Genomic DNA, 22,563 nt, shown 5'->3' on the forward strand with positions numbered 1-22,563 from the left:
TTGCTCCAGACTTGGGAAAACCCTTCTTACACAGAATCCAATCCTTCTAGAAGAGTGCTGGCCAACAGGGCTTTCTATTAATGGAAATGTTCTATACCACACTGCCCGATATGGTAGCCACTAGCCACATGTGGCTACTGAGTACTTGAAGTGTGGCTAGTGAGGCAGAGGAACTTTTAAATTTTACTTGAATGTAGTTATTGTAAATTTAAATTTAAATAGCCATATGGGCCACTGTACTGGAGAGCCCAGTTCTAAATTTCTCTGGGGGAAAGTCTGCCCTTGTATTAAGCCAGCTCTGTCTCCCAATGAATTTGTGACCTTGTACCTTCTTATTCATCATCAAAAAGTCTCTGACAAGAAGGCTTTCAGGAGGTGTGGAAGGTACTAGCCTCACTTTGCAAGTGAGAGCATTAGGCACAAAGTCAGAAAGCTATTCACAGCACCAGGGGAAGGGCTGGCCCTAGAATCGTGGAGTTGGAAGTTACAGGATGGCAGGCCCTCTGGGCTCCCTCCTTGGACCTATTCCAGACCCTGCTCTTCCTCTCAGTCTACCTGAGAATCAGGAAAAAGAGTACAGGTTACTTTTCACAGCATCCTTAACTTCCCCCACTAGAAATCAGCGGCAAAGGCCTGCATCCAACCACTCAGGAGGTAATATAGAAGAATGAAAGATTGTCTTCATTTCTAATCTCCAGGCTGAAGTGTTCAGAGGAGCAATAGGACTTCTGGCTCCAGAGAGAACGCCAGGGGTTCAGTGGGGGTTGGGGGCGGGGATGGCCATGCCCGCCTACCTGAGGAACTTGTTCAGATCTCCATGCTTCATGTACTCAAAGACCATGATGAGGGGGTCCCCATCGCCACACACCCCGTAGAACTTGACAATGTGCTCGTGCTGCAGGTTGGTGAGCAGCTCAGCTTCCCTCTGGAAATCCTTCCGGGCCGCCAGGGTGGGATCCTTCAGGGCCTGGAAACAACATGGGACATTGGTTTTTAGCAACTAGAGGGCAGGGGCTTATCTGTTTTCCTCCTGGGAAGAAAGCTGGTGCCCCTAACAAAGACAGTGTTGGTTCCTAACAAGCAAGATCTGAATCGGGCTTCAAAGACCACAAGGCTAAGTCACAACAGTCAGACCTGACTCCCCTTCCTTCTCCATTTTGAACCTTGCAGAAACAGAAACCAACGTTCTGACACCCACGTCCCATCTGCCAGCCAGTTATCTCAAACTTTGTTCATCTAAAGCCCTAGGCCTCCTCAGAGATCAGTGTGAATGGTGGAGGGAGGGAGCTGGGAGGCAGAAGGCCTAACAAAGGCCCCTGCCCCTAAGATTTCCTCGAAGAAGTGGTCTCACAGCTAAAACAAACAGAATAAACAGTGGCGGAACAACTGCCCCAATTGCTTGAACTTTGTAAATTAGCATATGCCCACAGCCCATGCAAAATCCGGCCGACAATGTAATTAAATTTCCTTGCTCTTTCTATTTCTTGATTTTAAATTGTGAAAAAATATATATGTGCAGAGAAACATGACCACTTTGGCTTCTAGAAGGCCCCTGTGCCCTCCTCGTAGGGGCTGAAGGCAGCATTGGAGGGTAAGTGGGGCTACAGCTGTGGGAACGGCAGTTAATGGACAGAAGCCTTAGGACCCACCCAAGACCAGGACCTGGTAAAGCATCACCAAGTCCCAGAGTAGGATGGGATGGTGGGCATCTGGGGGCCACAGAAATGTCACAACTTGGCCCCTGTGAGAGTGGGATACCCCAGTGTGAGAAGCAGCAGGCCAAGCCACTCATCCTGGGACCCAGGAAGATAAATGGAAGAGCAATGGGGTCAAAAGGAGTGTCAGTGAACGTGGACTTTCTAGACCAGAAGCAGATGGTGAGACCAGATCACATCCAAGGGGACCTTGAATAGGGCATTGCTATGGGAACACAGCCACGTTGGCCATGATGAACTGTGAAGCGGAGGGTCATCTCTGCAAGAGAAGCAACCTGGAAAGTTAAGCTCACATATGTCTTCAGCCTTCCCCACCCTCCCCATGAGGTCAGAAGGCAAATGAAGCCAAACATCCACTTGCTTCAAATGACACCATTTAATAACCTCAGTAGACAAGATGCAAGGCAATGAAGGGATGGGTGTGAAGTTTATGCGTCATTTTCAGAGTAGTGAAAATCTAGACAGGAGATTGGTTTGCATTCCCTCTGCCAAGTATCCAGCCTTTTCTGGTTCTTTAGGCAGACTAAGCTCCCCTGTAGATCATGCTACTATTGGAAGCCCCCCTAGCCAGCAATCTTCCTCTTGCCACCGCAACCTGCATTAGCTGAAATCCAAGGGCTGCCTTGGCTTTCAACACTGTAGGAATGAGAACGTGCAAAAATTGTATCTAGGGGGCCCATCAAACCGCCATCAATCATTAGCATACATTAGAGATGATGGACTCATAGCTTTAAAAGGGCCCTAGATATCATGTTTCCACCTGCCCATTCCTGGTGTTAGAAAAACTGAGGCTCAGATCTGTCTGGGGATCAGGACACATTCACACAACTTAAATGACTGAAGCTAGGGTTTTACTAGACCTCAGTAATCTCTTGGTGCTGGGCTTCTTTGGTGCCTCAAAGTTCAATGCCAATGCCTCCATGGTCATGGTGTCTCAGCCAGCGACCAAAGGCCAACTCTAATTTCAACAAGCACCACCTTCCATTCTTTTCAAAATTTGGAGGTTTCACCAAAAAAGTATTGGATTAAACGGTTCTACTGTTGACCAAAATGTTGGAAGCTATCTAATACAGCATTCCTATTTTACAGGTGAGAAAACTGAGGTCCAGAACAGGGAAATGACTTGCCAAAGATCAAGCAAGAAGTAATAGCTTGAGTGTGGAGCCCAGGATACATTCCTGTCCAGCACACCTGCTTGAATTAATTTATCAGATGAATTAGTCACTGGGCAGGTCCCCAGGGGAATGGTGGCCACAGAAGTTAAAAGACGTGAAAGGGCAGAGGAGAGGGTCAGGAAAGGTGAGGAGTGTGGGGCTGCCAGCAGAATGGCTGGGCCCAGCAAGGATGCCAGGCTTAGAGGGCAGGTCAAGGCCAGAAGGAGAGTGGGAGGGCCACTGGTCCATTGCTGATTTTTACCAGCTCTGATGTCATGTGCTTTCCACTTCACTTCTGGCTGCCTGCTCAGAAAAGTTACCCAATAATAAAGGCATAGGCTGCCGTGTGTCCACATCCAACCAGAACAAAGATGTCTGCAAGGCCTTCTTGCCATGGGTGGAAGAAAGAGACTCATGGTGAGAGGGAGCCTTTCTCGGTGACCCAGCTCTTGAGCTGCATGGGCGGGGGTGTGGGTATAGGATGACTGCCAGTGATTTATTCATTTTCATGAAGAATAAAAAGGAAAAAAAAAAAAAAAAGGAACCCAGCATGGGTGGGATGAGAGAATACAAAGATTTATGTGAATGGTGGATTTATGAGAGGGAAAAGTAGATCAAATTTGGGGCCAGCCAAATGGCCTCTCTCTATCTCTGTAAATCATTCCCTTGCACCGTCCGGATGCCAGTGGCAGCCATTGGATACTTCCGTTCTCAGCTCTCGAGCAGCGCCAGCCAGCATGCTCAGGGCTGGCACGCTACCCTGCAGGGCAGACAGGAGTTCCTTATTTGGGAGATGGGACACAAAGCAACTGCTGTCTCTCCAGACCCCTTCTCCTGCCAGTTCTCTCTCCACCTTCATGATGGGCTTTCCAGCTCCTGGGTTAAACCTGAAGTTCCTATGTAACTGGCCTGGGGGCTATTGTGGCAACTGGGGTCCAGATCTGCAAGTGGCCCAGGTTCCCAGGGATTGATGCAATTGGGACAGAGATGCCAAGAGAAGAATCCTGAGGAGGAAGATCAACCCGGAGACTCTCATTCACCTCTCAGCAGAGTCCACACTCAACATCTGCAGAGCTGGGAAACTACAAAATGGGTCATCAGCCAGTGGCATGGGACAGAATGGGCATTTCTCATAGCTGCCAACTGTTGGTGCAGGGAGAAGGGGCTTGCCAAGGGGTCTCTGAAGCCAAGGAGGTCATTGGCTAGGCCCTTCTAGTGGTATCCATAGAGCAAAGAGGAGATCTGGAGTTTGTTCTTCCCATCTCCTTCTTTTTCCCCCTAAAGTCTGAAGACATAGCTCTTTATGCTCTCCCCTCTATTTACATCAGTTCTCATGTCCACTCCCAGCCCTGGGTTTCCGTGAGGCCGTTTAGGATGGGAGGGAAGCAATCTAAATGGCGAGAACATTCCAATTTCTCAACATCTCCCAACTCCTTCAGGGTCATTTCACATCATCTTTTCCAGTCTCGGGGTTTTGTTGCTTTCCAATTTCCTTTTCTTTTATTGGGATGGGGATATTTCAACAGATATTCAGTTTCAGATTTTATTACTATACTGAAACCCATTTTGTTACATGTGCAGAGATACACACATCCCTAAACAGTAGAGCTTAGTTTTACTTATTTTTTGAATTTTAAATAAGTGGAATCATACATAGAGCTACATATATGTGTAATATATATGTATGTTTCTACATCTGTCTTTTTTCATTCATTATATTTCTCAGATTCTTCCAAGTAGTTGCATGTAACTAGAGTTCATTCATTTTCCTTGTTGAAAAGTTTCCCACTGAATGAATATACTACATTTCTTTATCCAAGCTGCTACTGATGGACCCTGGGGTTGTTTCCAGCTTTTGGCTGTCTTTATAACAGCCAAAATGCTTATGAACATTCTTAAACATATCTCTTGGTGGATATATAGAGATAGATGATAGATAGATAGGTAGATAGGTAGATAGATGATAGATGACAGATAGATAGGTAGGTGGATAGATGATAGATAGATAGATAGATAGATAGATAGATAGATAGATAGATAATAGATAGATGATAGATAGACGATAGATAGGTAGATAGGTAGATAGATGACAGATAGATAGACAGGTAGATAGATAATTAGATAGATAGATAGATAGATAGATAGATAGATAGATAGATAGATAGATGATAGATGATAGATAGGTAGATAGGTAGATAGATGATAGATAGATAGATAGATAGATAGATAGATAGATAGATAGATAGATACCCGAAATAGATAGATAGATAGATAGATAGATAGATGATAGATAGATAGATAGATAGATAGATAGATAGATAGATAGACAGACAGATAGATGATAGATAGATAGATAGATAGATAGATAGATAGATAGATAGATACCTGTCAGGTCTAGACCTAGAGCACAAGTGTTGGGTCACACAGATGCTAAGGTTCTAAAATACCAAACTGTTTTTCAAAACAATTAGACCACTTTATATTTCCAGCAGAGTATGAAAGTGTCAATTGCTCCATATCCCTGTCAGCACTTGGTTTTGTCATCGCTATTTAGCCATTCTGCTTGACCTACAGTGGTATCTCATTATGGTTCAATTTGCATTTTTCTGAAAGGTTGGATTTCTTTCTCATATTTTTATTTGCTATTTGTCTGTCAGAGGAGACTCTTTTGAGCAAGTCTATTGTTTGTCAAACAACTATTTAAAAGTGGCACCACCTATTTAAAAATATCATGGATTATATGCTTTTAATGTCACTCTTACACTACATATATATACAAATTACACTCCATCTTGTCCTGCTCTCCGTTTCTTTCATGGATATTCTCTTGTCTCTCCAACAGGCTGCAAGTGTCTTCAGAACAGAGGCTGGGATTTCTGCTCTTTGTTTCCACCATAGCAACTGCTGGGCAAAAAAATCTTGCTTTAAACCACAACTATGGGAAAAATTTAATTTGGGGTTATACCTGGATGTGTTCTCTGGAAGTCCGCAATTACCTTGCATCAACCTGAGAATAAGCCTGCAAAAAGGAGTAAAATCTAAAGAGGATGAGAAGCAGGAAGGACCATTTCTTGGCTGATCTCCAGAGAGGAGGAGTATCTTCTCCAGGGTTGGTTGCTGGGCAGCTCCATTGGGTGGTAAATGGTATAAAATCCCTGAACACTCACCTCCTCAAGGTTCCCAGACCCAAGGAGGAAAGGAAACCCGTTTAAAAGGATGAAAACAGAAACACATTTTCTGCATTACCCATTCTGGGTACTGCCCCTTAACGCCTGACCACTCAGCCAGAAATGTTTCCCAGGGTTTAGGCCATCGTTTCATTTCCTGCTCAAAGTGCAAAAATTTTCAGTTCATTCACCAAGTCCCCAGACGAATGCTGGAACACCCAGTAGATTAGTGTCATCCTATAAATTAAAAGTTTTAGGACAGGGTAGAGTCTAAGTTCAGGGACAAAATTAGAAACCTTTCCACATCCCTTGTCCAAGCTGTTTAAAGACACTCTCAACTCATCGGACCATCCCATGTCTATGGAGACACCCGGAGCAAGTTTATACACAGGATATCCAGCAATAATAAGCATTAGCCTTTTATGGGGCAATACGCTAGTCCCTTATTTATTTTCTAGAGCACAGGTCGACGGACAACACCCACTTTTGTAAAAAAAAAAAATGTATTGGAAGACAGCCATCACCCCCATTTATTTATGTACAGTTTGGGCTGCTTTCCCACTACAAGGGCAGAGTTGAGTCACTGTAAGAAAGAGCGTATGGTCCTCAAAACCTAAAATTTTTACTATCAGGTCTTTTATAGATGAAGTTCGGCAACCCCTATTCTGGATGGTCAGTGCGAGCTCAGCAGGCCATATGTCGTGTGTCTAAACATGTTGCATAACATCAACATCAAGAATAATGATGTTGATAAAAACAAATAGCAACAATTCTTTACTAAGCATTTATCACGTCCCAAGCAGTGTACTAAATATCTTTCATATGTTATGTAATTTAATCACCAAAATTTTAAAGAGGAGATATTATGTCGCCTATTATACAGAGAAGGAAACTGAGGCTCAAAGAGGTTAAACATCTTGCACATGATCACACAGCTGATCTGTGATAGCTGGGTGCCCACCCAGCTCTCTGATTCCTACCCTATACCTGTAGCCTGCACAGCACTGCCTGCATCCATGGAGGGCACTTACCTCCTCAGACACAACAGACTATGAACACAGAGACCCCCAAAATCGCAGACATTTGCAACTGCCATCAAGAGGGCAGCTCGGTCATGAGCCCTCAGTGCTAAGAATGGACCTTTTGAGGCCCAGGCGAGAGTCCTCGTGGGGAAGGTATCTCCTGCTCCCAGCCCTGAGCATCACGCAGAATTCACGCTGGCCTCCGAGGCCTGCTCGCTGCACCCACCCCTACAGAGGCCACTCCACACTCCAGAGCAGTGGTCCCCAGACCTGTGGGTGCCTCAGTGAGGCTACCTGACTCTTGTCTGTACCCGTAGTGTTCAAAGATTTGTCTAACATTCATGGAGAGAAGCTGCTCCCTGCTGCGGGAAGGGTGGGGGAGGGTAACTGGTAGTAGCAAAGTCCCTTCTCTCCTGCCCCAAGCAATTCAGCTCCAGCTGCAGACCAGCACAGCTGGCTCAGCAATATCAGAGCCCCGTGGTGAATGGACCCATGTGAGCAGCTGCCAGGAGGCAGTAACCCTTGGGCAGGCTGCCCCTTGGGGGCTGAACCTGGATCCCATGGGGGTAGCTAAGAATGTCCTCCAGCCCCACTCGCTGTCCTCCTGTGCTCACTACGTGATCCCCCAGCCCATCTCCTGTTCCCAGTGATGTCCGCTGCCTCGAGCAGTGGCTCCCAGGGACTCCGTGAGCTACCTACCCCTCATGCACCTGTACGTCTGAGAAATGGTCAAATGACTTTCCGGGCACAGACGGCACATCCTGCAAAGCCACTGAGGAGGGAGGATGGCCAGCTGGGGATGGGGTGAGCCCAGAGCCTCCAGAATGAAACCAGAGCCCATCACAGGTGTAACTGTCCCTCCAGCTGCACCTCAGGCACAGACCCCTTATGTGCCACAGCTCTTGACCTCTGAAGCCAAAGGAAATCGATGTTGGCCTGGAGGAAACTTTGCTGACCTTGGAGCAAGGGCATCTGATTCTGTTAGTTTATGCCATCTTGATTGCATCAGATAACGTTAGTTGATACCATCTTCCAGAATGGAGTGAGTCTCTCTTTCCCTCCCACCTGACCCCAGCCACTCCTCTTCCACCCTGGACCCCACACGCCTCTGAGAATTACCTTCACAGCCACGAGCATCTTGTCCTTGGTGGGGCTGAGGTTGTAGCACTCGGCCAGGAAGACCTTTCCGAAGGCTCCCTCACCCAACTCTCGCTTCAACACGATGTCTCTCCTTTTAATGTGCTGCACATCTGCAGGAGGGGACAGAGGAGAGCAGGCAAGTCAGTCCCAGGCACTTGTCCTCTTTGGAGGCTCAGAGGGACAGGGGAGCACAGGGGCTTAGAGCAGGGAGTTTTGCTTCTGAGTCCACGGCAGGGCAGGCAAGCTCTAGCACCTTACCTTGGGCATGGAAGCAGGCATCATCACGTGGTGGTTTGAGAGTCCCACCCAGAATCAAACCTCAGCTCTGCCCCTGACTAGCCCCGAACCTCTCTAAACCAGAGTCAGTAGTTGTTAACATCCAGGATTCAGGCAAAATCAGCTATAGTTGCTGGAAAGAGTATACAGCAGTCTCAACAGTTACTTGTTTCACGGGAGTCCCGTGGGCAGCACGCAGGTCCTAATTCAAGTGAGTCGGAGAATCTGCGTCTCTAATAAGCTCTCAGGTGACGTCTGTGAGCTGTGGGTCCATGGACTGCACTGAGTAGTCAAGAAATGGGTTTTAGACCTGGTTCCCCCTCCCTGCTAGTTTTTGAGCTTCAGAAAGTTATTTCACCCCAGAGCCTCAACTTCCTCATCTGTAAAATGGAATTAATACCAATACCTTACTCCCCGAATTCTTGGGAAGATTAAATGAGATAATCCATATGAAGAGTTTGGCGCCAGTGCCCGCCCTTCACGCGCACACACGTACGCGCGCACACGTACGCGCGCACACACGCACATGTGCACGCACGCGCTCGCGCGCACGCACACACGCATGCACACGTGGACACACCACGCTGACTCCTGCTGTAACAGAATGGCTAGGATGCTCCTAGCACAGTGTCTGGTTCGTGATAGAGACCTCTCAGTGGGAGTTAAAATTACGCAGGGGAAGCCTCTACTTGACAGGTCCCTCTCCTCTGAGAGAGAGCGAAAAACAACAAAATCACAACATCAAGTCCAGAGACCTCCCCGGAACCAGGGTCTGCGCAAAGAGAAGAGCTGCCATGGCCTTGGCTAATGTAGCAAGCTAATTAAAATCTGTCTGCCAGGAGAAAGCAAAGATGTGCCCTCAGCCCTCCCACCTGTTTGGAAAGAATGCTTCGAAGGAACTGTACAAGAAGTGGGCTGGTGAGGAGGGGAGGGAGCCGGAGATTACCCACCCACCTGCCCATGAATCGTTCAATAGGCAGAAGCCCATTAAATACCTGTATTCGCATTATGAAGAGCATGGCAGAGCCAGGAAGAAGGGTTGTCTCAAATGACCTTGTCAAACAAATGAAACCTGAAGACGGAGGACCACGGCAGACTGTCCCCAAGAGCAAGGGGACACATGACAGGGACAGAGCGGTGTGGCTGCAGGGCCTTGGTTAGTGCTTTGCCTGGCTGGGGGATTCTTTTCATAACAGACTACACAAATCTTTTTCTTTTTTTTTTTTTCCTATCAGAATTCTCGGTATCTCTGTCGTGTCTCAGATGACCTACCGGCCCGGATCTGTGGGCGGAAGCATTTACAGACCATTATTCTCTCCTGCAGACAGAACTGCAGGCTCCTAGGCCAGGGGGCTGCCCGGGAGCTGCCACACGCCGCAGAGCTTCACCCTCATCTTTACAACAAGGGAATTAGAAATCGGTTCCCTTTTCACACCCGCTGCTGCTGTTTCCCTGCCTCTGAGGGATGGTATTTGTTGGCCTTGAAGGGGAAGGCTAAGGGTCCCCCACCGAGAGAAAACGGGGGGTCAGGACCTCTCCAGGGAGGCCATCTGATCCTCACTGCGTAATCATTCCCAAGTGACTACCGATGGCGCACGGGTTCCTGCGAGAGGCGCGTCCTGGGGAGGCCTCGGAGCGGTGATGGGGCTGGCGACGGGATGGCAGCTGTATAAGGCCATGTCCGCGCCTCTGAACCCACAGGGATCAGTCAGGAACAGAAAGTCAAGGGCACCTGCCTCAGGACTTGGATCCTCCCCCACCTCACAAAACATCTGGAGTCTCAGTTTCCTCATCTGTAAAATGGATATAAGAGGATAGCACAAGTTCTCCTTACCTGCTATAGGAGCTATTCTATGTAAAGGTTAGTAACCCTTCAAGTCCTCTGAAATGGTGTGTGCTTTGGTGTTTTCATCACCGCTGATACTATTTTACAAGAAGGGAGAACAAGGGCCAAGTCAGGAATCGCCAACTGGTGGCTGAGATAGGGCTGGAATCCAGAGCACCAGGACAAGCCAGAGCAGCCAGGCCACTTGAGGAAGAGCTCCCTTTGGCCCCAGACCCCTCCCTAACCCCAGCCTCTCACAACATTGCGATGGAACAAAAATCAAAATCATCTAGAGGGCTTATGAAAACTGATCACCGGGCCCTTCTCCCAGAGATTTCTATTCAGGGGGTCCAGGATGAGGCCTGAGAATTTGCCTTTTCTAACAAGTTCCCAGGAGATGTTGGTACTGCTCGTCTGGCACCCCTCCTTGAGAAGCACTGGAGCTGGCTGACCTGGGTGGGACGAGGAATTAGCCAGCTGATGACGGATGTTCACCTTGACAGCTTGGCCTCATCAAGTCCCACACCCACAGGTATATGAGCCATGCATCAGTGCTCGAGGGCCTGCAATTCTGGACTTACCTGCCTGGCCTAGGCAGAGTCAAGCCCCCTCTCAGAGCCTCAATCCTTCATTCTCACAATGGAGATCACACCTCTCTCTCTCTTGATTTCTTATGTTCTGGACATACCCCTACAAAGGCAGAGCTACAGTATATACCTTCCTGGGTGCCTAAGTCCAACTCTGGGCTGGGTGACCTCTCCAGCCCCCTGCCCAGAGCTTCTGACTTTCAGCCACCATGAGTCCAGAGTGACAAGGGAGGACCTCTACAGAGGGGCGGGGCTCTGTTTTCCCTCTGCTGGGCCTGGGTCATGTGTCCCTCCCTCGGCAACAAGAATCACAGGTCTTGAAAACTTCAGACAAGTCACGTGGCAGCCGCATAGACGGGGCCTCTTCTCGACCCTCTCGCCACATCCCAGGAGTTAAGAGCCCTGGGACAGCTACCAACCCCTAGCTTTAGGAGGTCAGAGCTTCGACAACTGTGGGCCTTGAACGTGGCAGGGTACAGGTGACCATGAAGCTAGAAACTCATCTGCTCTCTGCAAGCACAAAGCAGAACCAACCACGGACCAGAGTATCTGCCCCCAATCTGCAAATGGATGTCTTTCAGGGACATGGACACACCCAGTGGCTCAGAATAAAATTGTCGTGGCTTACTCTAGTTGTCTACAGGGAGAAGTACTTTGAGACCGATATCTGAGCTAAGTCCATGGACCAGGGGGTGAGATCTGAGAATGGGCAGCAGAAGGAAGGGAAGATAAAAACAGACTCCATCCTACCATAAATCCTCCCCCAGGAGAGAACCTCCTTGCAGCCATGGGGATAAGAACTCCACAAGGTAACCTGGGAGCTTTGGCATAGACAGCCTGGACTAGGGCCAAATGCATAAAGCAAATCACTTCCATGTGGAGAACCCCTTGTACCAACAAGACCCTAAACTCCAAAACACTGTTCGAGCAGCTTCTTTCTCTGAACCTAAGTAGGAAGACGTAGGTAAAGGGGATTAATTTGTCCCCAGTCCTACTATTTGTTCAACATTCCATTCTCGCGATAACCCTGAGAGGTATGTGTGATTGTACCCCTTTCACAGATGGGAAAATGGAGGCAGGGAAGTAACTTTCCTAAGTTTGTGGAGCGAAAATGTGGCCAAAGCACTCTCTCTTTTTCTGGCTCCTGAGCCTGTGTGCTTTCCGTTACCTGGGGCTGCTTTTCCTCTGTCCTCCCCCACTCTGTGGCCACCAAGACAATCGGTCCACAGAAGTTCAACCCTTCGTCTTCCCCCTTCCTCTACTCCTGCCAGACTTCTCTCACCCTGTCCACCCCTGGACTCTAATGCAGCATCTTCCCAAGGGAAAGGGTAAGAGCCCCCACCCACCCACCCAGGAGGCCCCAGGGAGGAGGGTGTGCGTGGGGGAAGGGTGTGGGAGGAAAGGGCGCTGTTCAGGCCCCTGGGGAGTGGCAGGAGCGAGCCATTTCCATTTCTGACGTCCATACGTCTATTTGGGCCTTTTTTGTGTGTTTATTTTTAGCTCACACAGCGCTGCTCAGAGCTGCCTCTGGTGAAGCCATCTGACCCACCCGCCAAAAAGTGATGGATTTTCCTAGGATGCGAGGGCATTAATCTCCTTTTACTGCCTGGCTGGCCGGCCCACCAGAGTCTGGGTCACAAGGCTCAGACGCCGGGACATGGGCAGGGGAGGAGGAGCAAGGGGGATACACAGCCCAGGCCGTGGGAAGACTTCCCAGCCTCCAGCACTGAGAGGGTTGCCAGAGAGAGCAAGGAGCTGGTATACAGTGAGGAGCGTCCCTGGGAAATGGAAAGCGTTCCTGGCCCCTTTTGCCCTGGCTCTTCCCTACCACCTTTTTCCAGGAGAGCCACCGCTGGGTTCCCCCAGAGGAAGCCACCTGCACAGCTTCCTGTTCCCATAGGACAGCTGGTTCATCAGAAATCCTCATTCTGTGTTTCAGTTACTGCACCACAAATTTTCCTCTGTACTGAGGACCAAGATACTCAGTCCATCTGTGTGGGATTCACTTCTGGGAGGTCTAGGCTCCGGCAAGCCTGACTTAGGGCAGAATCACTAATCCAAGGAGGTCACCAGCCACCTCTACGCAGGAGACCTCAGGGCCCTGAGAGGACAGTGGGTAGGCTGGGGTTACCCCCTCATCCGAAATCTGCTCACCTGGGCTGCCTCCTCCTGGCAGGTGGAGGTTTTCTCGTGTGACCTGCAGAGACCCACTGGTCGTGGACACGGCCCGAGACACAGGTGAGCACTGTCAGCTGCACCTCTGTGTGCTCGGAAAACAGGAGCATGGCAGCCATAAACTGCTCACTCATCCCTGCTGACCAGGGATGAAGAGGAAGCACAAAACCCCGGGGAAAACATGCTGCCGGAAGAGTGAGAACTTGGGGAAAGAGACAGGTATTCGCATCCTGAGCCTGCCACTAACTGTGCCTTAGCCTCCCTCGGGCTCTGGTTCCTACATGTCGAATGGAAAGCTTCAATATCTACTTGGCAGAGTTGTTAAGGGGACCGATTTAAAAATGTTAGGTGGAAGAGATAATAGAGAATAGCTGAACCATAACGGACATTTAACAGCAGTTGTGTTTCCTTCCTTTCTGAGAGATTGCAAGATTTTGCTTTTACCTAAGAGCTCAATCTACCTGTGAACAAAATAGTGGCTTGGAAAGAAACTTGGAGAAGGGTGGTGATATTCTCCTGAAATAAAATGACATGCGGTTACACGGGGCGGGGGGGGGGAGTGAGGGGGGTAGCCAACAGTGACTCGGGGTCACCAGCAGCCTGCCACCACGATGTCTAACCTCCTCCTCTTCCTTCAGGTCCAAAATAGTTTGCGGGAGGAGGTTTGTCAGACAATGGAATAAAGACATCAAAGGCAGAGACAGCCACCTGCTAAAGGTTGCTGTTGATCAATAGAGAAAAACCAGATTTCCCAGGGTCGGCAGTTATAAATAATGGTGATCCTGACTCCGCTGTATGTCAGCAGTAAAGTCAGTCCCCCAAAACCAGCATGCCCCCACTCAAAATGCCTTACCAGAAATTCACTGGCGTCCTCAGTGCTTGGCTAATTATTGTCCTGGGAGGCCAAGTACGCATGCAGCACTGAGATTGGCCTTCCCTGAAGGCTGTCACCTAGAGGATGCAGAAACAGGCCTCCCAGCACCCCTAAGGGCTGGCCATGAGTTCTCTTAGCTGAGCCCTTGTGGGTTTTCCTAACCACCCTGCCTTCCCTTCTTCCCTGGCCCATCGTAATGCTCAGCTCCTAACCAGTTTCTAGGCTCCCTGCTAAGACCTTCCCCCATCAACTCTATCTCACTCTGTATTTGTTATCCCTTTGTGCCCTATTAATAATAAAAACAATTGCCATCGACGGAGCACTTACCCTGAGCCCGCCACCGTGCTAAATAACACTCGACATGCATTGTCTCATCTTCACAACACTCTTAAACACAACGCGTTGCTACCCAAGTGCTACAGGTGAGGAATTTGAAGTTCAAGGTGATGAAGTAATTGCCCAAGATCACCCAGCTGTTAGAAGTGGCCCACCAGACTCTAAATTCTGGTATAAGCAGACCATGCCACCAAGCCATCCCTCAGCCATGACAGCCCCCTCGCCTCTGTAACTCCTATCCAAGAAAGAGGCGCTGATTTTACATCTATAAGGACAGAGATTCTCTTCCAATGGAACCCACTACTGCCACACTTGGTTGTCACCACCTGAGCTCCAGGTGAGCAGTGAGGGTGCCTTCTGGAGATGAGGATGGTGCCAGAAAGCAGAAATCCAAGACCTCAATGCCCCATAGAAGAAGAGAGGGTCTTGACAGCCTCAGGGGCTCCAGCATTACAAGGTGAGTCCTGAGAGCGACTGTGTACAAAGGAGGAAGGAGATTCTTGGCAGGAAAGGGGGCAAGAGGGAACAGGGAGAGGAAGGGAAGATCTCTGAGGAGTGTGTGTTTTCTTTGCACTAGCCAGACCCCAGGGTCTCAGGCTGCCAAAAATGCTCAGAAGAAAACATGAATGCAATACCACACATTTAATTACACATGAAATGGAATGTCTTTAAATGGAAAAGAATAACATTCCCGGAGCTCCAACTGTGGGTTTTTGAAGTGGCAGGAGGCAGATAGATGGCCAGCTCTCACTCTTGGAAGGGGAAGGCGACCGCCGAGAGGGCAGGACCCCTGCCTTTGCTGGTGATGGGAACCACCGCCTGCCATCACAGAACTGCCCTCGCCCCTTCTCCTGGCCCCACTGGCTGCATCTTGTGTCACGCTTATGTGTGGCAGGACAAGTGGAACTAACTTCCCCTTTGGTACCGCATAAGAACATGACAGGTAAACGCACCCCACCCCACCCCCCCTCCCCCCACCCCCAGCCAGCTATGGACCCGCTGTTGTGGTCTGCAGTCAACCCAGCCAGTTCTCCACCTGGACAGAAGAACAGAGCATGGCTGTACTGTCCCAATAACTGCTCTTGTAAAGCAATCCCTGGATGATTTACAGTCTAGGAAAACAAGAGGACCTCCTGGGTCCATGTCAAGGATTTTCCAAGAGAAGACATTTCCAAGGCTAGAGAGCCAACAGAAGAACTCTGCAGAGTTTCTCTTGGAGGTCTAGATTTTTTAATTAGTCCCCGGTTACTAACCAAATGGAGGTCACAAGGACAGGGAAAAGGATTCCTGGTTGAAGGAACACCAGCGTTGTCTGTTGCTGTCCCTGCCCCATGGTGAGGCTGACCCAGGATTGTTTGTCGAAGGCCCCGATGTTTCTGCAGGCCAGCCCATATCCCATCCCAAGGCTCTTCTCACTGAATTCCGCACATTCTTTTCAAAATCTGATGGCTTTGCAAAAGGACTTTGGAGGGTGCTAGCAGATGTTCAAATCAAAAGGGCAATACCCTGTGTTATTCACCGTGTAGACTGGGTCCAACACAGGGCCCAATACATAGTAGGTACTCACTAAATGTTGAATGAATGAATGAACGCATGGACCAAAAAGCACCTCCAAGGCCCTGCTAGAGACTTTAGCAAGAACAACACTACCAAGAGGGAGGAAGAAAGGAAGCCAAGGGAGTAGTAAAAAAGAAAAGAAAGATGAGAATGGGAAAGGATCCAGAAAGTTCCAAAGAGCAAAGTTATTTATGTCCTGGTTCCAAGACTGGCCCCAGGAACCAGGATCGCACAGAACCAGGACAGGTCTGAGACCCACATCCTACCCCTCAGTCTCTGGCACAGCAGACTTCTGAGCAAAGTGCCCCTGTGGGTCTGCGTCTGCCGAAGCTCAGCAAACACCAAGTCTTCACTCCGGGGCACGTGTGCACCCTTAGGCTAGAGGTAGCGGTTTAGGACTCCAAGACATGGTGTTCCCACCGAGATGAATAAATAAACAAGACACCCTGCTGTTTCTGGAAGCAGTGAAGAGAGGATCAGCAGAGGACTGTCTGTTCTGGGGCGATTTCCAGCTCACGTTTCCTGACACAAGAAGTTCAGAGAGTGAGGCTCAAGTTCAGATGTGTCGCTGCCCCCAGGTGCTACCCCTTGGAGCTCAACCACCACGAGGTCAGACATTTACTGACATCGCGGGGCCCATGACATCAGCCTCCCTAACCAAGCCCGTCCTTTCCTACCCTCTTCCTTTGTCTCCATCCCATGTCGGCTCTTCCCAAAGTGAGAAGACCCCTCTGGCTCTCATTAAGTGTGGACTACCAGAGCCAAGAGTAAAAAGCAAAAGAACTCCCCAAGGAGAGCATCTGGAATTGAGAAGTTAGGTGCTGAAAGATGAAGCTCAGGCTCTCACTGGGAATCTGTCCTTCCAACAACTTGCCCAGCTCCCCACTTCCTCCCCCCTCTTCTGGATGTTCCCTTTCTGACTTGATAATGTCAAACTCTCACTCAAAATGCCCATATAAGGGGTTCATTCTGCATCTCAGTCTTCCCAGAGGCCCTTCTCCTCCAGCAGCTGCCCAGGGATGCTGCCTCAGCCTCCCATCCTTGGCATCCAATTCTGCCCCCAAGTGCATCTGGTGACATCATGGTTTCTCACAGCAAACACAATATTCAAGTTTGCTCCTTCTACCACTGGAGCTCTGGGCCAAGACACAAACTGCAGGGCGCCATAGAGCCCTGCATCTTCACACACGAAGCCTTAAGGTCAGGAAGAAGAAACACCTATGAGAACCCCAGGTGAAGCAGACGAAGATGGACCACAGGACCACAGTCACCGATTCACAGAACATGCCGCTGGCCTAGACAATTACCAGCTACTTGGATCCAATAGAAAACTGAACCCCTTCAGGCAAGAGAAGGATGGGCATTAGGAGACCTGTGCAGTCAGAGGCAACAATATATCCAAATATACAAAACGAATACAAAAGGAAGAAAGGACACCAGTATTACAGCAAGGGGAGTGAAGAAGAGCTTTGCTCTGGAATGAAGCAGGACTGGGTACAAGTTCACATTCAATGACACATCTTAGGAGGCAGCATTTGACAATTTACTAACCCAGTCTCAAGCCTCAAGATTTTCCTGAGTGAAATTAACAAAGCATCCATCTCATTGAATTGTCATGAGGAGTCAATGAAATTATGTGTGTACAGTGATGTGTTTGAAGTACGTTGAATGAACTCATGGCTGTAAAGGTTCATAAAGGAACAGTCCCGTTCTTTCCTTTCATCCACTCCCTATTCAGCCCTTCAGAGGTTCTCCCTAATGACTTAATCTCTCTGAGCCTCAGTTGCCTCACCTATAAAATGGAGATTGAAAAAAAAAGTGCCTATTACACGGAGTTGTGGTATCTTTAAATGGGATAAGAGGTGTTAAATGCTTAGAACAGTGCAGGGGCACACAGTAGGTGCTCAATACACCTTAACCAAAAGTATCAGTGCCGTCAGGGTCATCTTTAATCTTAGTCTGATACTTGAGAACTCTGATAACATGGCTCAAATCCCCAGGCTTCTTCCTCATAAATTCGCTACATAAATGCATAAAATAGGTGCAACGGATGGATAAGCTAGCCATTCACTGTCCTTTGAGCCCACATCATGAGTTCATGCCCATGTATCTGTACCCACACCATCTGGGGTACCCTTCTCCCACCTCCACTAGGAGAAATCAACCCATGTCCCAGGATCAGCTCTCACCCCACGTTCTCCATAAGATCTTCTCCCAGTTGTCTTTAAAAAACAAATCTTTTTAAAATGTCTATTCCTAATGCAAAAACAGGTGCCCTGGGACCACCTCTGTTTACTTTGCTACGTAAACCCAACTCACCCTGAAACAGCTCAGAGAAACAATCTCGAAGCATCCTTGCTCCTCACTAGAGTGAGTGGCATTAGCAAAGACCAGTATTAGGTTTTGTAACATGCGTAAGATAGAGTAGGGCACAGGTTCCCAGTTGATTTATGGGCACAGGCCCAGCCCTTAGACCTCCTACATTCACCAGCTGCAAAAGTTGCTTCTGCCTGGTAGCCCGAAGAAGGCCTCTTCTCTCTCATCCTTTCCCCCAGCAGTGAACTTAATGAAAAGACTTTAGTTTTAGTACAAAGAACCCTGGGAAGTGAACAGGTTACCCAGGGGGGCCACAGACTCCATCTGAGAGCCATGGGAGGCCTTTCTTTAGGAAGGCCCAACTTTGGTCCTGCCCAAAGCAGGAGGCAGGGCTCAGGCACCAGACAGGAGCTGAGCTGTGGTTCCCAAGAAAAGGCAGGACACCCAGTTCATAACCAGGGGAATTTAGAAACCACATCCCCACGTGGGACCCTAACCCTGAGAGTCTGTCTTCAAGAAAGACTCATCTTTCTGCTTCTCTGTGCAGGGCTTGAACTGGCACCTGATTGGGACCTTATAAACCTATTCATCCCCTCCTCGAAAGGGCTTTGCCGGGGTGGAGGGAGGCTTATCTCAGGCTGCTCTCCTCACCCAGCAGGTAGCTCCCTCTCTTCCCCCTGCTGCTGCCAGGTGGAGGGGTGGTGGTGATAAAGCTCACCTGCTAATCACCCCATCCTCTTCCTCCCCCAGGGGCCCCCAGCTCTCTCACTCCTCCCAACTTGGCTGGGCTTATCAGACATGCTTCCTTTTCAACCCCATCTGCACAAAGCACTCTTTGCTGCAGGCTCAGTGCTGCCCACCTCATTATACCCGGCCAGGCCTCCCTCTACCTGGCCTCGGGGTTTGCACCCCTGTTCTTCCAGACTCTGCTGGAGGCCGCTGAAGCCCACCTCCACAGACCGTGGAGGCTGTTGGGGATCCCATGGAGCTCCTGATTGAACCCATTCCAAGGGGGATGCTCCTATTTCCAGCGCCCGCTCCTGGAGTTAAGGCATCCTCCAGCCACGAGCCCCCTCCTTTTCTAAGCCTCCCGCTCTGGTCCTCACTCTCTTCAGCCCCATATCTGATGGGGTTCGAGGTCAGAGGCTGGAGCCCGTGGGTGGGTCCCAGCCATGCAGGCCCCAGGCGTGGGGAGCCTGAGCTCTGTGCAGCCGGCAGATCCGTTCCGCACGGCCTCCTCGACCCCGGATCCCAGCCTCCCGTGTGGAAGCCCGCTCACTTTGCCAGGTGTTTTCCCACCACATCCTCTGAGCTGAATTCCAAGAGCTCCCCCACGCCAGATGTTAAATGCACTGGCCGGTGGTTTCCTGGCCTGTCTCCTGAACCTCCCCCTACCTTATAATTCTGAACCAAAAAAAAAAAAAGGGATAAAGTTTGAACTGGTAGAAATTTGAGTGCCACACCTGACCCCTGGAATCCCTCCCCGGACTTGACAGCTCAGACTAGGTCTAATCAAGTTCATCAAGTTCCAAGTCTACTGCCTCTCGGACACTGGCTAAAGGCATCAGCAAACCCTCAGATGGTACCCTGGATCAGAAGCTCGTTCTTTCTAGTTCTCCCAGTGCCAGGAAATGCAGCCAGATAAAAGTTTGGGCTTTGAACAATGTCATCCTCATTTTTTTTCTTACCAGTCCTTTGGAAGATCCCAGAAGTTGGGGGTTAAGTGACTGTTGGGACTAATGTCAGTGGAAAATCAGGAGAAGAGAGACCTCACTGAATATCACACCCCCCAGACCCGTGTTGCTGACAAGTTCGTGGCTCTCATTGTTAGATCTGGAGGCCCCTGTGTGGTCCCCAAAAGCATCAGCCTCAGGAATCCCCATAAGACACACTCAGGAGCCCTGCAAGACACCATGTTCCCATCCACTGCAGATGGACCCCAACTCCCTCTTCCCATCAGGCCAGGGGATCCCTCTCCTCTCATTTCTCATAGGAGATTTTTGCTTAACGTGGCAACATCTACACACCCTCTGTCTAGGTGGCTGCCTTCACTAGAGACCACGGTGACCTCTCTCTCCTGATCCTTACCACGCCTTCCTCATTCTCGGAGAACAAGCTCTTCCTAACTCCTTGCCCACCTGCCCCTTCTCCTTGTGGGTTACTGGCTGTCACTGCTGGCCTGCTCTTTACAGCTTTGTGCAGCTGCTCTGCTCCTGTCTGACCTTTTCAGCATGCATGTGTGTGTGTGTGTGTGTGTGTGTGTGTGTGTGCGCGCGCACGCACGCGCGCGCACCTGTGTGCTTTCGTTTTCTCTAAAGTAGATCTCCACTGCAGGCTCCCCAGGGAGGCGTGGAGGGCTCCTGAACCTCCAGGGCACAAAGCTCAAACAAGGCCCACAGGCCTGGGCTGCTGTCCACTCCTGCCAGCTCTCTGGGAGGCCAGCCTTTGAGCAGGGCTCCCTTTGCACACTGATCGCAGGCAGAGAAATTATTTGAGATCAGATGTTTCCTGCACCAGCTCTTTTACCTTTTCCCTCTACGTCTCTTCTCTGGGAACTTACCCATTTTCTCATTTTTAGCACAAAAAGTGCAGAAGCTGAAAGGTCAGGCAGCTATGGCCCTCTCCTGCAAATGTGTCTTTTGTCAATTACACATGGATGTCATCCTGTATAACTTTTCCATATCTGTGAGATTTTGGATCAAACATATGTGAATCTACAGTTACTCCAGGTCATGATTTAGGCAGAATGATTTAGGAAATCCAAGTTATAAAATCAGGAAGGAATTAAATATTTGGATGGAAGACCAGTCATGGAAAAAAAAATGTTATCTGCAAAAGAGCAAAACCACTTGATAAATGTCTCACCAAAATGAGGAAACTCCCCAAAAAGTTTCTAGCAGACCCAAGTTTGATAAATATAATTCGCTGTGCAGTGCCCATAATTACTGAATTTAACATGTGTGAAAAGCTATGCCATGCTCTTCACCTGATGTGCTGTCTGTTCTGTTTTAGTTTCATCGAAGTTCAAAATAAACAGATTAATAACTAAAACCACCTATAGGTACATTCATAAGTTCCCTGACAGCTACAATGATCTCAGGGGGGTCTGATTTTTTATATATAAATCTTTTCACTGCTCATGTGCAATTTGGGGGCCAGCAGTGTGGTTGGGAGGATGAACCATGAGACAGTGCAGGTTTCTGGTCCTATGAGATTGGAAAGGGCAGGGAGTGGAGAAGCACTTCTTACACTATGATGGTTAGAGGCTCCATTGTTGGCATTAGACATATCCAGTTCTGCTACTGACTAGCTGTGTGACACTGGGCATCTTACTTAAACTCTCTGAGATGACATCTCTTCTGATAAGTGCAATCCACTTTAGGTGTCTATAAGTAAATGAGATATTATCACTCTGTAAACCTCTTAGCATAGCACCAGGCATCTCGTGAGCACTAAGACTGAGACCTATTTCCACTCTTTTAGCCCAGGATGCTCAGTTTGGTCTGCCTTGCACAAGCTCACTCACCCTGGCACTTGTGGACACAGAGAGAGGGATGGATTCAAAGGTCCTCCCTTCTCTCAGAACACGCCGACTCCACCTGCCCACGTTCAGCAGGAATTTGTCGGCAGAAGCCTCTGCCTGCCACTTTCAGCTGTAGAAAACTCCAGTTGCTCCAGGCCAGACACCTTCCAAAAGGGCCCTTTGCTTGGCTGCTGGAGGCTTTTTGTTTTCTGCTGTCAGGAGGGCCAGGAGACCTGGGGACACGGCCAGGCCCAGGGAAGCTGGAGGGCAGCAGGCAACACATGGTGAGCTGACGGTAGGTGGCAGTCACTTGGAGTAGCATCTACATCGGCATATGGAGCCATAGGCGTGGCTAAATGGGACGCTGGCCAGTGAGGGACTCTGTGTCTAGGTCCTGGCTGAGAAGAGCATGGAAAGAGCTAGAAAAGGTCCAGCCACCGCAGAGCCTGTAAGTAACCCCTGCTCTAAACCTGCTGGCAAGTACAGCCATTGACCCTCCCCAGCCCCCTGCATGGCAGTGGTGGTCCTGCACGGAAAAGAAGCCAGTTCAACAGGAAAATGTCATTTTGACAGTGATGGAAACTGGGTTACCCACCCGGACTCTCCCGTGGCCACAGAGTCATTCAATCTGTGATGTAGTCAACGAAAGTGAGTTAAAGTCACAGTGGGTCTCCCTATGTGCTGGGGACACAGTGGGGAACAAAAGGCTGTCCTGGGTCTCCAGGAGCCCCCTAATCTAGAGCCAAGACGGATGAGTCACGGGCGAGTTCAACAGGGTGTGGTAAGCCCCACAGCAGAGGATGGGGTTGGGTAAAGAGAAATCTCCTGGGGCACCTGGAAGGTGCATCTAACCGGTCTTGAGAGATCTGGGAAGTCTGTGCAGGAAAACTATCTAC

General features: G+C 49.4%; 1 protein-coding gene across 4 annotated transcripts in view; it reads right to left on the bottom strand.

The window, feature by feature from the left end:
- NTRK3 (neurotrophic receptor tyrosine kinase 3) overlaps positions 1–22,563 on the bottom strand; it is a 369,697-nt gene that overhangs the window by 44,717 nt on the left and 302,417 nt on the right. For all 4 annotated transcript variants that reach the window (XM_057721553.1, XM_057721552.1, XM_057721554.1 and 1 more), the window contains 2 exons: positions 8,178–8,308; positions 795–967 (listed from right to left, as the gene is read on the bottom strand). In XM_057721553.1, coding sequence (XP_057577536.1) covers positions 795–967; positions 8,178–8,308 — 304 coding nt within the window. The remainder of the gene's footprint in view (positions 1–794; positions 968–8,177; positions 8,309–22,563) is intronic.

This window comes from Hippopotamus amphibius, chromosome 2 (genome assembly GCF_030028045.1).
Source record: "Hippopotamus amphibius kiboko isolate mHipAmp2 chromosome 2, mHipAmp2.hap2, whole genome shotgun sequence".
Taxonomy (NCBI): Eukaryota; Metazoa; Chordata; class Mammalia; order Artiodactyla; family Hippopotamidae; genus Hippopotamus; species Hippopotamus amphibius.